Source organism: Crocodylus porosus, unplaced genomic scaffold, assembly GCF_001723895.1.
Source record: "Crocodylus porosus isolate Cpor-Errol unplaced genomic scaffold, CroPor_comp1, whole genome shotgun sequence".
NCBI lineage: Eukaryota > Metazoa > Chordata > Crocodylia > Crocodylidae > Crocodylus > Crocodylus porosus.
In genome coordinates this window covers 24,711,439-24,729,218 of record NW_017728951.1, presented here as the reverse complement: position 1 = coordinate 24,729,218, position 17,780 = coordinate 24,711,439, and the positions used below count along the sequence as shown (strand labels likewise).

General features: G+C 45.1%; 1 protein-coding gene across 2 annotated transcripts in view; it reads left to right on the top strand.

The window, feature by feature from the left end:
• Positions 1-1,340: 1,340 nt before the first annotated feature.
• The window catches only part of WBP1L (WW domain binding protein 1-like), a 31,903-nt gene continuing 15,463 nt past the window's right edge, over positions 1,341-17,780 (top strand). Inside the window, exon 1 of one of the 2 annotated variants that reach the window (XM_019556110.1) lies at positions 1,341-1,542. In XM_019556110.1, the coding sequence (XP_019411655.1) occupies positions 1,509-1,542 (34 nt within the window). In that variant the 5' untranslated portion in view covers positions 1,341-1,508. The remainder of the gene's footprint in view (positions 1,543-17,780) is intronic. The other variant, XM_019556109.1, reaches the window with a different exon arrangement.

The following is a 17,780-nucleotide window of genomic DNA, read 5'->3' as shown; positions in this document are numbered from 1 at the left end:
GCCCCTGTATATGAGAAGAGGCAGATAAAACACAAGTTCCTGTCCTGTTCAGTTCCTCCCCGGTTTCGGCCGGCGCATGGGAGTGGCAAGTCGTCTCGCTGGCACACGACGAGCGAGAACAGCTGCTGACTGCAGCAAAGCACAATAAAAAAAAAAGTTCTTGAACTTTTAAAGCCTGGCTCTGGCAGATTACCTTCCCCCGGCGTCCTCTCCTCCTCCGGGTACTTGCTGTACCCTGGGTTGCGAGAGAACAAACAAGACCTGACATTCTCGGTGACCAGATAAGTTTGATTGTCGGGTGCAATCGCCGGCTGGTACAAAAGTTGTGGGACTGCAGCCTGCTTTCGGTATGGGGAAGCAGGGGGAATGGCCCCTGTCCGCTCTGCACGTTGTGGTGTGACGGCCGATCCTGATCCTTTTGGAAACTTTTTTTTTAGCTTGAGCTTTATTCTGAGTAGTGCTGCAAGAAAAAAAAATCAAGGAAGGGCACTTGATGCCTGAAAGCTTGTCCGGCAGCTTTCCTGACTACACTGCCGGCCCAATCAAAGATGCACGGAAAAATCCTTGTCTCTGACGTTCCCTGGCCCATCACGGCTACGAGAAGGCTCCAACTCTTATTTAAAAAAAATTATAAATAAATCAAGGCAGACAAAACCAGGGTATCGGGCTCAACTGGTGTCTGTTTTCAGCAGAGCCCCCTAGTTCAGGGATCACTTGCTCTGGTTTTAATCTGTGCCCTCCACTCCCCTCCTCCCTGTCTCTCGTGCTTCTTCGAACCCTATGCTCCGTCTTTGAGAAACCACGACCAGGGGTTGAAGTGCACTTTGACGCTGGGCAGGGGTTTAACACTAAGTTAAACAGGTTGACCGATTAACAAGTCCACCTAAGTGATCTCCACCCCCCCCAGGTTATGATTTTCAAATCTTACTGGGGAGCTCAGCCCTCCCCTGTAATTCGGACCCTGACCACAACACATCTAGCAATTTCTGCGTAGGGCATTTTAATTAAATGTCATTGCACATCTGTTTGCAGTTGTCCACATGTTTTTGTTTTTCAACCCGCTTTCCATTTAGTCTGGGTCGCCCGATCAGAGCCACCGTAGTTTGTCCGTGTTCATCCATGCACTGTTTAAGGTCTCTGCACGGGGCAGAGTTGCTAAATAACATCCCCCAGCCTGTTTTCGGTAAGCCGGCGTGGTGGTAATCAACAGCTGTCTCGAATTTTTTGTTTTTGCCATGCCTGAGCTGATGTCATTTCCCCGTTGCGAACACGGCGGCTCTGGTGCGGTTGAGATATGTCACGGGGGTGGGAGGGGAAAGCGAGCAGGGAGGAGGGGAGAGCCGGGGAGGGCATGCCTTGTCCCGGGACCCTGTTTACTTAACGTTCCCGGCTGAGGAAGCCCTGGTTTAAATAGGATTGCAGAAGCTGGCTGCTCACGTCAGATGAGGCAATGATGACTATGGGACTTTAAATTTCGTTGCTTCAGAGCGGTAGTGTGGAGGGTGAGAATGCAGGATGCCTTTCCTTCTGGGTTTGAGACAGGTAACCTGTTTTTCGGTGGTGGCTGCTGGGTTTGGGGGCAGGGGAAATGTAACAGTTTTTAGTAGTATTTTTTATTTATTTATTTATTTTTTTAAGAAAACGTCTTCTGGCTTGTCTGAGAAGAGACTCTCACAGCCAGCTGGTATTTAACTTGTTGCAGAAGTTAGCAAGGAAGGAACTAAGCTGCAACTCGGGGAACAAAATTTTGTGGTTGTTTGCAACAGGTTGACTTTGACTTTCTCTTTCTCTTAGTTTTCACTTTGGTTTTTTGCCAATTTTTTCCACAGGCCCTAATATGGAAATGTGTTTACATTGCTTTAGATCCGCCGCTAGATTTTGAGGAGGGTTTTTTCCTTAATTTTTTTTTTTTTTAAGACCAGTATTTACAACCTGTGACACTGACTAAAAAAGAAAACTCGGTGAAGATACAAAACAGAAAGCAGCCGAGAATTCGGAGCACGCACGATGCTTTCTTTAGCAAGGTGGTGACGTCTCGTTTTGGTGCCTGGTTTAATCATTCAGAGGAGCCTGTGTTTTAACAAGAGACAATTTCTAGTTGATAAGATTGCACGGGAAAGAGAAATGGGAGCAACTGGCTGCTTCCGCCTGCCAGTTGGCTGCCAGCTTTTTGTTTCTAAGCTTTTGAGAGTTTTAAAACTTTTTTTTGGTCTTAAAGGCTTGTCTGTAGAGGAATCTAACTGTAAGCTGTTCCCAGAGCTGCTGAGGTCCGAGCTATAATAGATACTGCAGAAGAAGGGGCTCCCGGCTGGAGTTAGAGACATAAAATACCCACAACCTGAAGCATACTTTAAGCTTGGCACTTTCTATTGCTTGAAACCAAAGTAGAGTCTAACTTATATAAAATAAATAAATAAATACATACATACATACATAAAAGTTGCTGACTAAGCAGTTCTGTTGGATCAGAGCTTTTTGGTTTTTTTGGTTGGTTAGTTGGTCAAATATAGGTTTTATTTTATTTTTCACCAGTGTGGACATGGTTTTACAGAGGGAACTACCTCGAGCACAGTGCCCTTTTGCAGTTGAACATGACGGCTAAAATAATGGGCCACTTGTTAGGACGACGTCCAAGTAGAATCTGTTAAAAACCAGAGCTGAATAGGGAAGTGCATTGCCATCACGGCTTTAGGGAAGGAAAAATGCTTTTCAGCCACCGAGTGCCATTTGGCCTCCATATGAATTTATGCTCAGTCTCTTCATTAACTCCTCAGTCTGCAACAAGATTTTGTAAAGTCACGCCAGGTTTTCAGGGTAGGTCAGCTTCAAATTTATTTTCGTTCAGCTCATATGTCTTAAAAATGCTTGGGTCCTCTGGAGTACGGAGCTCCCACTTTCCATTTACTCTGCTTGAAGATGGGCTTGTCCCGGCAGAGGGCATTGTTATGGTGGACTTCCTTTTTTCCCCTCTTACAGGGTAGATTTAAAAAAAAGGAAAGAAACCGTGCGAGTGTGTGATGTCTAAACAGGAAGTAGAAACAGGTGGTATCATAAAAACCTGGCTTTTTTTATCCCATGTTTCTGGATAAAAATACAGTGGGGAAAAAAATATGCCTAGGGAGCATATTTTAATTTCAGTTTTATTAGCTGCTAGATGAGAGAAAATAGCCAGCTGCTTTGGCAATCGTTCCCTGTACATAAATACCACGTAGGAATTGCTTTGCATGCCTTGGAAACGGGATCGCTACTCAGCGGTGTGCAGGGTGCGCGCACTTTGCAGCCACTTTTAAGACGGGAAGTAACAAATACTACGTGCCGCTAAAACTCCAGGGGGAATTTAGGGTGCTCTGATGGTTTGTGCCTCATTTCTCTATATCTGCTGCCATTTCTTCTCATATTTGGAATATTTTGGGACTAGACAGCATCTCCGTTCGGTGTCTGTGGTGCCTAACACAGCAGGGTCCTGATTTGCGAGTGGTGCTATCGCTCACGAAGCCACAATCCGTTCAGATTCCTGTTTGACATAGATTCGCCTCCCTTGTGATACGGGGTTTCGATGCCATGGTAGGCTTTTGATTCAATATTGGGCTGCATCGACTTATCTTGAGAGCTAGTGACATCCTAGCATGTAGTATGGCGAAGGTCAAGCATCTTTTATGTGCTTGGTTGCACTCGCTAGGATGAAAGCCCAGGCCACCCTTGTTAAATCTCTTCTGGAGACCACTGGAAAGACCCACGCAGGAGAGGAGCATGAGGACTTTGGTCAGCCCTCTGGGACGGGGGGTGTCGTGGGGGGAGATTTATGAGCCTCATTTGCTGATGGACATCTCTACGGCAAAACCTTCTGCTGTTTGCTCTTGGCACTGATATGAGGTCTGACCCACAGCTTGCTGAAGTCTGTGGGAGTCTCTTCATGGTCTCTAGTGAAGGAAGATGGTTCATGACTGATTTAAAAGGTCTTCAGCATACACCCTGGCGTGGACCTGTGGGATCTCCTTCAGCTATGCAAAATTCTTCTTGCTCAGCATGGGAGCATTTTGACAAGCAAAGCAAATGTTCATTTTTCATTGTCAAACATCAGGGCAAAGGAACCAAAATGAATAAGCTTTTTGTTTGAGCTGGCAAATCTTTTGTTTTGGGTTTGTTGACAATTTTCATCCCAGCATCCACAGGAGAATAGTTCTCAGAAATGTAATTTTATTTACATACAGAATTAAACCCAAACTTTTCACATTTTTGTCCGTTAGAGTTTTGGATGACTTCTTTCCTAAAATGTTCATTTTTCCAAAAATGTTTCCAGTTCTTCAATTCTTCTTTAAACTGGTCAAATCATTATGGCCATTTAATATTTTGATAGATGAAAGGAGACGCAACACAGTCAGTCAGTCGACAGTGCTTGGCAGTGGTCTGGGAGAAGAGCCTGCATAACTTCCCACGGTAGTGCAGGCCCATGTGTCAGATGGAGGTTGAAACACGCTCTGCGTCCTAGCTCTCCGGCGCTTCTCCACGTTGACTGCACCAGCCTTGACCCAGCTTCTCAAGACTGAGCAGTTGTGGGCAGGGTTCTCCAGTTGTCAGCGGGAATGCTGAATTTCTTGAGACCTCCCTTGACCGTGTCGCTGTATCGAAGCTTTGGCCCTCCTCTGCATCACGGGTGGTTCTTGAGTTGGCCATAGAGCACGGCCTTCAGCAGACCATCTTGAGGCATGCATGCCACATGTCCCACCCAACGAAGCCTGCAAGGGTCCAGCATGGTCTGCATAGACTGTAGGCCAGTTCTCTCAAGGATCTCATTGGAGATCCATTGGTCCCAAGTGACTCCAAGTGTTTTTCTGACACGGTGAAAGTGGAAGCGGTGTCAGATATAGCATGTCAGCTGTAACGTGAACTTGTACTTAACATTGGCCTGTGTTAAGGAGGAGGTAACTGAGTTCAGTTAAGGGCGTTTGGACCTTGTGAGACTGATTTAATTGTCTTAAAGGTCTTGTCTACACTGTGGAATTATGTACCTTCTTGCCAGCAATATTGTGCTCTTCTGATGCTAGGAACAATGTGGTCACAGGGTTTCAGGATTGTCATGGTGCCATTATTCTCTTCAAATGTCCCTCAGGGATCCAGGTTCTTAATAATTAATTTGATCTGTTTTTAAGTTTTATGTGAACTTTCTACTTCAGAATTTTAGGTATTTTGAAGTGAGGTAAAAGGAAATTAAGTTCTGCTTCATTGTTTTGATTCATTTATACAGTGCATTAAGTGTAACTTTTGCTCTCTTGGAAATAAGTCTCATGGATGGGTCAATTCTGAAGGAAAGAAGTAAAAGCCTAGCTGGGAAATGCATGTATGGGCTTCCTCTTGAAATCCCCTCATAGCAAATCTTAGTAAAATAGCCTCCTTGCTTTTGCGCAGCAGAACTTCTCAAAGGGTGATATTTTTTCTGGCCTCAAATTGCCCAAGGTAGTGCCTTGGCCAGGGCAGGCCTGCTGAGAAGGAGTAGTGGAACCACTGTAGCAACAAGAGGTAGCATCCATCAAGATTACTGAATAGGAAAAGCAATTCAGATGAAGTGCTGATCTCCCCTTAAAAGCAAACTGTAAATATAAGAAGGTCAGTACTTCATGCTTAATAATAATAATATAGCGTATTTACTCGAAGTCAACCTTGATTATAAGGCAACCTCCCAATGATTAGGTTCTATATATATATAGTATGGAAAATTTAAAAAATAGTTAACATTTTCTAGGTATATAATTGAAATATTGGAGATTTGCCTTGAATTTGTCCCCTTTCCACTGCTACAGCAGGGAAAATATATCGGGGGGGGAGGGTCAGGTGCTTCTTTTGCTATCTGCTTCCCCCCCCGCAACTTTTTCCCCTGGCCACTTCCCCCACTCCTTTCTGTTCCCACTGTCCCTGAGTACATAGAAGCGAGGAGAAAATTTGAAAACAATAACCTTAAAATTAAACATGGCTGTAGCAATTTACATATAGTACCCATACACTTAGTTCATCCCGAATTGATGCGTGTTACTTTTTTTTGAAACCCCCTTTTCAGCAGCATGTTGGCACCTACTGATATGTAGTACAAAATGTGCATGATAGTCCAAAGCCAAAGGCTCATTACTTACCACATAGCTCATTAGGCTGGCCCCACCAGGGTCAACAGCATTTCAAGCCATGGTGACCCCATAGCTCAACACTGCCAAGTATGTACAAGTATGTGTACTCCAAATACTGCCTTCCTCCCCTCCAAGGATCTATGTGCTAACTAGCCCCCACTTATGACTGGATCCAGGTGTTCTGGGATTTTCCAAAATTTTATATGCGGATGAGGCACGGGACAACTTGGTTTGGTTCTGCTTCATGGAAGGTGAGGCCATACTGATCGTGTGTGCCTGGTTGAGAGGGGGAGCAACAACAGAGGGATTCTGGATGAAGAAAGAGGAATCATTGGAAACGGGAAAGAAAGGAACAGCTCAGCTGAGGGAGTAAAGAGGAAGTAAAAATGTATGCAGTGTAGTGGCTCACCATGACTTGGAAAAGAGCCATTGGCAAGGGGGACTGCACTCAATGGACACTATCATATATTTTATTCAGATGGGTTGCACTAAGCTATTCTTGTGGTAGGCTCCCATCAGCATCTCGGCCTTTTAGCTAAGATCAAGTATTTTGGGCGCTAAGGGGAAGGTGTCAGGGCAGGCTCTGGCTCTTCTAGTGCCAGCCTGGTGTTGCAGTACCTCCAGACCTGATGCCAGTTCCCTGTGGAGGGAACACCCACCCATTTTTTAAGGACCAAAACAAAAAGCAAGACAAGAAAAAGAAGGTTCCCATCAGCACGTTTACTTAATGTAGGCCTTGCATTTTATAGTCATGCTCAGTGTTGGCTACATTTAATTAACTTCATAGTTGGTTTCCATTGCTGAACACATGCTGCTTTTCGCAGCAGTTTAATGATAGACAATATATTTTGTGAGGTTTCCTTGTATGCAATTATAAGATGAGGGACCTCGGGGGGGAAACCTTGATTTGTATTCAAGTAAATATGGTAATTAGTGTTAAAAGACAATTTCAGGAAAACTGATCAAAATAAACCTTCCCAATTAGGTTCCCTTACTTCATCGAGTGATAATGCATCCCTTCATTCTACTTTTTGTGCAAGCATTTGTTGAAATGTTAAACCCCAATTAATTGACACTTCAACCTTGTCTGATGTGGCAGTGATTTCCATGGTATTGGCCATTTTTTAACTGGTTGAAGGGCTGTAAACTGCTGTTCCCCTGGTTGAAGTGTGAGAAAAGGAAGGGAGTCTCCCCCTTAAAATTATCTGCCTCTAAAATTAAAATGTTCCCTACAATGTTAAAATCAGTTTTCCTGTAGTATCAGCTAAACTCCCAAAGGCTTATCTTGGATTTAGGTGTACTCTGGTATCTGAAGCCGCAGCCTCTGGGAGCATGTGATTATGTGAGAATGTCTTACCCACAAGCAGAGTAGGCCTTGAAAACACGACTCTTGTATACAGAGAGGATGAAAGCCAGGAAGCAAATAAAATATCGGTTCATTCTTTCCCCCTCTGCCCCCCCCACCTTTTTTCTTTAAAGAAACATCCCATGAATTTTTAAAATGCTTAAGCTCTGTTTGCTGACATCATCACAGTTATTTTGCATATTGCCTTCCTGGAAATGACATCACCAACAAGGCAGGCCTAAGATCGTGGTAATGTGATTTCCAGCAAGGCATAAGACTGATAAATAAATGAACATTTCTAGGTAATGCTGCCATAGCACTTGGGCCCTGTGCTTGGCATGGCCTTGTTCATGTGCCAAGGGTAGACGGTACCTGCTCCATATGTCAGAGTTCGTAAGACGTCTCCTGTCTCGCGAAGTTGATTCCCCAAGCCATGGCAGAGAGCAGCATCTGTTTGATTATTGAGCAGTTCACAACATTTAATGCTTTTATTAAATCTGTGCTTCCTGAGCCGCAGTATTTTAGACATTTGTGATTTTCCTCTGTTGCATGTTGGTAGGATTTTGTGCCAATGCAAACGAGGGGCTGTAAAATCAAAATATGTTTCACTGCTAAGTGCACCCCCGTCCTGACCCGCAGCCGCGTTTGCCTGGCTGGTCTCGAGCCCCACGCAACTCCGACACCAGGCAGTCCCGACGTGCGGTGGGTCGCGCTCCCCTGTGCTCCTGCCAGTGCTCTGCTAGCTAGCATTGCAAGCCAGAAGTTGAAGATGATTGATTTATGCTGAGCATGGTTGGGGGCAGTAATGAACCATCAGCCACGGTTTAATTTATGATATCCGTTAGTATTTCAGCCTAAAATTTTCTCTAGTGAAAGGCTGGCTTCTTTAACTCCTTGCTACCCAAGCTCACCGTGTTTGTACAAAGACGGCTGTTTGCTTCAGTTGCCATGTGGTTCCTTTTTTATCACGCATCAACGGTGGTCAAGATTAGCCAAATTGTTATCTTCTAACATGAAAACTAGTGGAATGAAAGCCTTAACATGGATTTGGTGTATTTGTTTCCAGCTTCTTATACCTGATGCCTCTTAAGCGCTTCTCCTATGTTGATTTGCCAGCCGTTTGACTGTTGAGTGTTTCAAAGTGTAGTATGTAAGATCAGACTGTGAATTAGACAAAATACAAAGTAGGAATATATCTGGTTTCTGAAGGCCATCTAATCTAATTCCTCTAACTCTTGTTCCCTAACATTGGTGCATGAATACAGCATTTGTTACGCTGACTCCTCTACTACCCACTTCTAGGCGTGAGTTGTAATTTGGTGTTTGAACATAGGCGAGTGCTGGACCGTGAAGGTCAAGTATTACCTTTCAGATAGTTTTATTTTTTTGGTTAGGCTGGAGAGACCAGGTAAGGAAAATTTTACCATTTGAAATCAGAATGGTACTCTAACATATTCTGTGATTTGTTTAAAGGCATTCCAGTACGATCTGGTGGGAAGGGTTGAGCACTGGCAACCACAGCTGATGATATTCGTATTAATAAGACAATGTGGCTACAATTAATGTAGCTGCTGATTGGTAGCACTTTTCCTGGTGATATGTGGAACCACAAGGAAAACGCAGAAGCAGCCAGATGCTTTAAGTCAAGAGCACCTAGCATCAAAGCATCGCTTAGGAAATGAATGCTATCGGTGAATAAACTATATTATCGATGCCACTCCGTCTCGCCGAATACTCTGGTGTGTGTGTGCGCGTGTCAAGGCTGATTTAAGACTCGGCATTTGTTCCTAAACTTCTAATGTATTTACTGTCTTGTATTTGTATGCATTTAAAAAACCAGAGCTGGGGTGAATTCTTTATCGGGTCATTTTCAGCTCGGAGTTTCATAGTTGGTCAGGTCAGAAGCGTCCTGAGCAGATCATGGAGTCCGACCTCCTGCCATAGCAGGAAAGAGTCAAATGACCCCACCAAGGTGTTCATCCAGCCTCCTCTTAAATACCCCCAGGGTAGGAGCCAGCACCACTTCTCTTGGAAGCTGGTTCCAGACCCTAGCCGCCCTGACCGTGAAGTCGCGTCTTCTGATATCTAGTCTGAACCTCCCCTCTGCCAGCTTGTGACCGTTATTTCTAGTCACTCCTGGCGGTGCTGGGGGAACAGGGACTCCCCCAATGCCTGCTGATCCCCCCTGACTAGTTTGTAACAGGCCACGGGATCCCCCCTCAGCCATTACTTGTGGAGGCTGAACAGGTTCAGGTCCCGGCGCCTCTCCTTGTAGGGCCTGCCCTGCTGCCCCCGATCATGCGAGTGGCCTCCTCCGGACCCTCTCTATGCTGTCCACATCCCTCCTGAAATGGGACGCCCAGAACTGGATGCAGTCCTCCGGCTGCGGCCTGACCAGTGCCGCACAGAGGGGGAGGATCACCTCCGTGGACCTGCTCGAGATGCATCTGTGGATGCACGACAAGGTGCGGCTGGCCTTCCTGACCGCGGCCCCACACTGCCGGCCCATGTTCATCTTGGAGTCAATGAGGACCCCCAGATCCTTTTCTGCCTCTGCCCTGACAAGAAGGGAGCTCCCCAGCCTGTAGGTATGGTGCCGGTTCTTCCTCCCCAGGTGCAGCACCTTGCACTGCTCGGTGTTGAATCCCATCCTGTTCCCATCCACCCACCCCTGTAACCTGTCCAGGTCTGACCATAGCCTATTGCTCCCTTCTAGCGTGCCCACGTCCCCCCACATCTTAGTGTCATCAGCAAATTTGAACAGGGTACTTGTTACCCCCTCGTCCAAATCGCTGATGAAGATGTTGAACAGCGCAGGCCAGAGGACCGAGCCCTGGGGGCCGCCACTGCCCACGTCCCCCCAGGTCGAACATGACCCGTCCACCACCGCTCTCTGGGCGCGGCCCTCCCGCCAGTTGGCGACACATCTGACTGTGCGGGGGTCGACACCACAGCCCCCAGTTTCTTAATGAGAACGGGGTGAGAGACAGTGTCGAAGGCCTCCGGAAGTCCAGGAAGACGATGTCCACTGCTCCCCCTGCGTCTGAGGATTTGGTGACCTGATCGTAAAAGGCCACCAGGTTGGTCTGACAGGACCTGCCACTGATGAACCCGTGTTGGCTGCCCCTGAGGAGTTTTTTGGCAGGAACTGTTTGCCTTTCACATCCAAGATATATCTATCTATCTATCTATCTATTCTCAAAGGGACCATCCATGTGAAAGGCAAACATGTGTATGTGTATGTGTATATGTATATATGTATTTTTTTTTAACCTAACCCAAGCATTTTGTGGTAGATTCTTACCAGCAATCAGTCATCCAAAAAAAAGGGTCTTGGTGATCCTTGTTAAGACAACAGCGGTTGGAAAGGAAGGTGTTGCTTTGCTCTATATGAAATATAGCCAATGATGGAAGATTGGTTAGATTAAATATTGTTGGCATCTGGACATGAGACTGGGAGGGACCCGCCTTGGTCATTGATTTCAGTCCCTCGTATCCCTTTTCTTAAACATATCAAGCTTCATTTCAAAGCTGGTTCAATTGTTTGCCTCTGCTGTGCCTGTAGCAAAGCTGTTCTAGGCTCTCACACGTCTCACGGTTAGAAACCTTCAGTGCCTAAATTAGGGTAAATGGTGGCCAGGTTCTTGTCGACATTGGTTTTTTGCTTCTCTGCAAACACTGCACTTTTGTCAGTGTTTGCCAGCATCCAAATGGCTTGGGCATTCGTTTGAAATCTCCTTATTTTGGTCGCAGTAGTGGCACTTCATTTTCAAAATGTGTCCTCCCTTTTGGTCTCTCACATTGGTTCAAGAAGTGATGCTAATGGAGGTTATCTGTTTAAAAACGAGTTCTTAACTGAATATTTGCACAGGGCAGAGCAGGGAGATTATTTCTGTAATTATATGCCGTGGCATCTCAATTGTTGCTGATCTGTGAATGATGGTTAAGGTGGCATACGTGCAGAGATTAGAGAGGTGAAATGGTTCAGTCTCAACACTTGACCTTCCTGATAGTTATAACCTGATTTCAGAGCAAGGTCAGAATATAGGTTAGGAGAGAAATAATTCTCCATTTCTAATCCTAGCACTGGCATGGCTGTTCTCTGTGGTTTAAGAGAAATGGATTAACAATCTTACTTCTGGTTCTCAGCATACTTATATCCAGATGAGTATTTTAACGATTTTGTTTATAAATTACTTGAAAATGAGGAGTGCCTGATATTACATTTTTATTATAACTTTGAAAAGGCTAGACTCCATTTTAAATCAGTGCTCATGTAGGATTTAAGCAACGATACTGTTAAGCTTCTGCTCAAAACTGTGACATTGCTGACTCACAGTTATGGGTTTATTATTAACGCCAGCAAATGAGGTAGGAAGTCATTTACTTTTTTATATGTTGCTGTTGTGTCATAAAGGCTATAATTGTAATCGCAAAACCAAGCCATCCGCATTCATACATCAAAAATAATACTAAAAAGAAACTCCAAGCCACATGGTCCCAAGTCTTGAACCGTGATCACAAAGGTCAGCAAACTGGCACTGGGGGTAGGGAATTTAATCCTGAGTTTGAGGGCGCGTTCTTGGAACCAGTTAGTCTTAACATGATTCGTATCAAAGATCCACCAACACCTGTTGCCCAGATTGTCTCAGCTCTTGGAATAAGCCCAAAAAGGGAGCTAGAAGACACCTGGGACGTATGGTAGGCCAGGTTCTCTGGGTAGACGTGATCTCTTTTATTAGACCAGCTGAGTTGGTAGAAAAAAGGTCTTTGCAAGCTTTCAGCTGCTTTTTCCAACATTTTTTCCCCAACTACTCAGTTGGTCTAATAAAAGAGATCACGTCTACTCAAAGAACCTATGTCCTTAGACCAACACAGCTACAACCGACAACCCTAGATCCTTCTAGGACAAAGGCGACTCCTGGAATTGCACGTGGAAACTCGTTGGATGCCCATCGTTCTTTGCAGACTTCCTTGCAGACGGACTTCATGCACCAGCGTCTAAGTGAGCAAACTGGAGTGTTCTTGCCCTTACAGAATTTGAACATCCTTCAAGAATAACCCTAGGTAGAGTCTATGGCAATATCCATTCTGGAAGTGACAGTCGTGGGGGGTCACAGAAGCTTGTAAGTTGCCCAGTAAAAATGGGTGGGGAAAGCAGATTTGCCCAGATACCTATAATCAGGTGCTGGCATCTGTTCTGCAGTGTTGGTATTTATAGTAAGTCCTAAAATGCTTCAGTAAAATCAGATTGGGGGGAGAGGAGTATGGTTAGGGAAGGGAAGGATTTTTTTCCAGCTACTGAAAAAAAAACTTGCAAATGAATTCAGAGCTAAATCGGAACAATGACGTAACATTTGCCAGTGTCCTTTTTTTTGTTTAATTCTTAACTGGAAGACACTAATGGTTACAGTCTGACTAGCCTGAAAAATTCTTTCACTGATTAAAATGACCTCCACGGCGTCCTGTTTAAAAATAGCCGTTAAACAGGAAGGTAGGTCAGTAAAATGCACTGAACCTTTAGTTTTGCTTCCGTGAGAATCTTTTGCACATGTGAGTTTATGTATTTTAAAAATATTTTTCCAGTCTCATCCATACCTGTTCTTTCTTTTTTTTTTAATTTGTTTTCCATACCAGTAAAAAGATGTGTTGTGCTGTGTGTGTCCAGGAGACAGCATCTGGAATATTGATAGTTACTTAGACACGACATTGTTGTGACTAATACAGTTCAGCAGGGGCAGTTTTATGAAAATGACTCGTCACGCAAAAGAACTGCTGTTGAAAGCTACATCAATCATTGTCGAAGCACCGAGAACGTGTACCGTGCAGTACAATTTTTTATTTTTATTTTTTTACAGCACAGTTTTTTAAGGTCCAGCTCGACAAAAGCCTGAATGGGATGATGCAGTTGGGGCTGGCCATGCTTTGAGCAGGGGGTTGGACTAGATGTGACCGCCTGAGGTCCCTTCACACTCTCATTTTTTACGATTTTGTGATTCTAAATGCCAGATCAAAGTATTGACTGTATTGCACATGAAAGTACATGCAAAAGAGCATGCAGAGATCCAGCACGCGTGTATGACTTGCAGTAGTGATGAAATAAGATTTTCATGCAACACAAAGTCTGATGAAGGAGCTCTCTATGCAAGTTGGCATTTTGGAGCCTGGTAGAAGAAGAGAATTTCCAAGAGGTGTTTCAATGAAGAGGGTGTGAGCCAAGGAGGGATGGCAACCAGAACAAGTGGTAAGTCCTGCACTTAGGATGGAATATTTGCATGCACAAATACAGTTTGGGGAATGACAACTAGGCTGCAATAACGCAAAGAAAGATCTAGGAATTACAGTGGACCATTAAATGAATATAAATCAGCAATATTTTTTTGTTGCAACAAAAGCCAGCAGCATATACTGGGTTATGGTAACAGGACTGACCCTTGCAAATCAAGAGAAGCGATTGTTCTGCTTTATTTGACACAGGTGAGGACTCACCTTGAGTAATGTGCACGGTTTTGGACCTCAGACTTCAAGGAAGATGTGAAGAGATTGGAAAGACTAGGAGCGATGGCCTTGAACTGCAGCAGAAGAGTTTTGGATTGGAAATTAGGAAGACCTTTCTGGCTGCGAGGGTGGTCAAGCACTGGAACCTCTAACTAGAAGAGCTGTGAAATCTCCATCCCTGGAAATTTTCAAGGGCGGGTTAGATGGACACTTGGCTGGGATGGTTTAGTCAGGGATGATCCTGCCTTGAGCAAGGAGCTGGACTAGACCTCATGAGGTCTAGTCCAGCCCTACTTAACTTTCGGGTCCTATGATTTTCGTGCAGCCTTCTGTGCCCAGAAGCCACAAAGAGGAGTGGGCGAAGTGGTCGGATATGTATCCCGGGAGGAGTGAAGGGGCAAAAGGGCATCTATGAAGATAGCTAAGTCTTAACAAAGCAGTAGTAGCAGACAGTTCACAAGAGAAAATATTTGTGGCTTCCTCCGCCTGCACAGCTGATGTAGGGCCTGCTCCAATCGCACACTGAAGTTGTCCACTTGGACAGCATATACCTTGTTTAATGCATTGGTTTGTAGATCCAGGTGGGGTGGGGGAAATCAGTGCTTGTCACAATGCAAGGCATATCCTTTGAAGAAATGATTCTCAATTCCAGTAAAGGCCAAAGTGTTCCTTGCAGATGAGCTATCTGCAGCAGTCTCCCAGATACTCTTGTCCTTCCATCAGTATGATCTGAGTCTAGCAGAGTTTCCTTCCTAAGCTTTGGTGGTTTCACCACCTATGTCTTCTCTGAGATGAGATTGTTCAGAAGTGACGGCAACTGAAAACCTCAAATCATATGCAAAACCTCAGGTTGCTGCCCCACAAAGGTACACAGCAAATGAGCTGGAGGAACTTCATAGAAAGGTTCAAGCAGGGGTCTTCATCTCTTTTGGTCCTGTTTCAGCAGTAGAAACAGGGGCATCCCTGTCGGGTGGTGAGGCACGCTGCTGGGGGCTGACAGCCCGGGAGTCTGAAGTGGTCGGCACAAGAGGTAATCTGTGGGGTCTAAAAATTTTTTCCACCACATTGGAGAGGAAAAGCAGCACAAGTTCTGACCGTGTAGTACACAAGCAAGAAGGTCACTTGATCCCATGGATTTGCTGCACAGAACAATAGCTGCTTTGCTAGCTGGGAAAAAAATGTTCTGGTAGAAGGGCTGTCGAAGAGTACGGAGGAATGGCGTGAATGATACCTTCCCATCTTTGAGGACCTCGTGGGATCATCTTTTAGTAGACCTGTCTGCCCCCCAGAACCGATAAACGTCATGGCCCCACAAGTCCTTGTAGGCAGGGATGGTGTTGCACAAAGCTGTAACAGGAAGCGCAATCATCTTAAATGCAGCTTTCGCAGGCAAGGGAGAGCCCATCTGCAAGCTCAAACAGAGGGATGATGCAGTCCAAAGACCTAGTGGTGAAAGGTACCAGCTTCTACTAAATCTGACCCCTTCAAACATTCAAGCAACTGGGGGGAAAAACAGTGACGCTTAAACCTTTGTTAAAGGTTTGTGTGGCAGGCGGCAATTAATCTGCTACTAAACAGTTATGATCTTGGATGTAGTCTGCTTTGAGCAGTACGAAACAGGCTGGTTCATTCCTTCAACCGTTTATTTCGGCATTTGGGGGAAAGCATATTCTAAAGTGGCATTTTGGGACTCCCACCTCTAGTCCAAATCATGTTTGCTCAGTCAACGTGCACCGTGTTGTTTCTGAGTTTGTCACAGCTGCCAGCCCAAGCTGCTGTTCATTGTCGTGTGCATTGCCAACGGCGTTACAGATTTTTGCAACTGGACCCTTATTCTCGGTGTTATTACTTGAGCTAAAAAAAATGTAGTTTGCTGTTTGGCAGAGAACCATGGCTCTATGGGACTAATGGGAGTTTTGAAAATAAAAGCATAATGTGGAATAGAGAGAGAAGGTAAGACTTAGGAGACCCAGGTAGGTGATATCTTGTGAGACATGCCGTTTCTGGTAATTTTCTAGCCGTTTGCCTGACCATAATTACCTTTTTAGATTAATGTGGTAGTTAACTGAAAACGTTATGATTGGCTTAGCATAATGACTTAGACGTTTGATCATCTTCCTAGAAATTGCAGATGGGAAAGACTTCAGGTTCTCGGGGAATTGTGATTCTATTAGCAGTTTTACAAAAGCCCCTCTAAATGAGAACATAAGATGTGCAGCTGTGTAACACCATTCAGTGGTGTTAATGCTTTCTGATTGGCTTGAACTGATTTCAGAGCACGTTGGGCAGTCAGGCAGCGCTTAAGGAAACACGGCAAAGATGGTTGGGAGATCTCCGTGACTGGCAGGACAGGCAGCCCTCTGTGTAATTGCATCTTGGCATGGTGGATTTTGGGGGAAAGCTTGTAAAAAATATCCATGCCCAACTCTGACGTCCCAGATAGAGGGGCAGGGAAAGCAGCAGGCTACAGGCTGCTGTTCTGTGCAGTTAAACTTGCTCAAAACTCCCTTCGGAGTTCATGGGGTTTTTTGTGAACTCTTCTTGTTGAAGAAATCTGGGGCAGGATCCTGTCAGCAGCAGAAGAGGATGTCGGAGCCTTTTCTTCTTTTAGAAACTACCCTGGTGCTTTGATGTGGGCACTTGGGCACCAAAGGCAGAAGTGTGGCCTGTGTCGGGGGGCGCTAGTTTGACTGGGGTGGGGGGGCGGTGGTAGAAATGCCAGTGCTGACACTGGCATGTTCCTTGCATCCCAAAATAGGATGAGACTCCTTTAGGAAAAGGCTTTGAGTGCAGTGTCACTTCCCCAACCTGCAATTGGTGGCGGTGATGTATTTTCAGAAAGTGATGAAATGGCACTCGGCTAAAAAAGCTCTGAAAATGGGGGAACCAAAATATTCGGGGCTTCCAAAGGCCTGTGAAGTACCAAGAATAACAGTCATGTCTTTTTACTTGGAAGCACGTCACCTAACCCTGTGGTTATGCTAGTCGTAATGTATAAACAAATGCTATTTTAAGATTTGCTCCATCTTCTCTGTTGACATAGCACATTTCTGCTTCCCTCACGTGACCCACTACAGAGCGGCTAGGTTCTACCTCAAGTGTAAGTGGATTTTTGTTGGTAAGTGAGCAGATAGTTCATTGGCTCAGACATAAAAAATTTGGTTTGTGCAGTCTGTGTCCCAAGCACGGATTCGTGAAGACTCGGGCTGTGTTGCACCAAAGCCTACTGGAAAGAACTGATGTGGCTTGGACAATATGGAGTTCCCCAGATGGAAGGTGCTCTGGATGTCCGCAGTGTTGTCTTTTAGGGCCTTTGTACACGCCACGTTTTTTTGCCCTTTCATGTGCTGCAACTGCATGTCTGTTTTCATGAGCGGTATTGCTGGACTCTTTCTTGTGCATTAAAATAAAACTCCTTGGACGTAGTTTAGTTTGACTCGCCAGGAGTTAAAAAGTCGCGTCCATGGATTCATTGCGTGCAAACTCAAAGAAGTGTAATGAGTCTCTTTGGTCACTAGATGGCTGCAACTTTTTTGTAGTTCACCCCTTTGACTTGCTTTCACTTTTGAATTGTTTCTGCTTTTTTCTTGTGCGGTTTGCCAGCTCCCTGTGGCATGGGCACAGGGTACGTGGTGGGGGGCCCCAGGCCAGGGGGGAAGTGCTGGACCTTCCTACTCTCTTGTGGCGCCAGCTGGAGACCGGACTTAATTCATTCAAAAACCTAGTGTGTGCAAACACTAATGCGTCACTCCAAAATAAACAAGTTTAAATTTTATAAACCTATTTAATGAGAATTAAAACCCATGGTGTGTTCAGGCGCC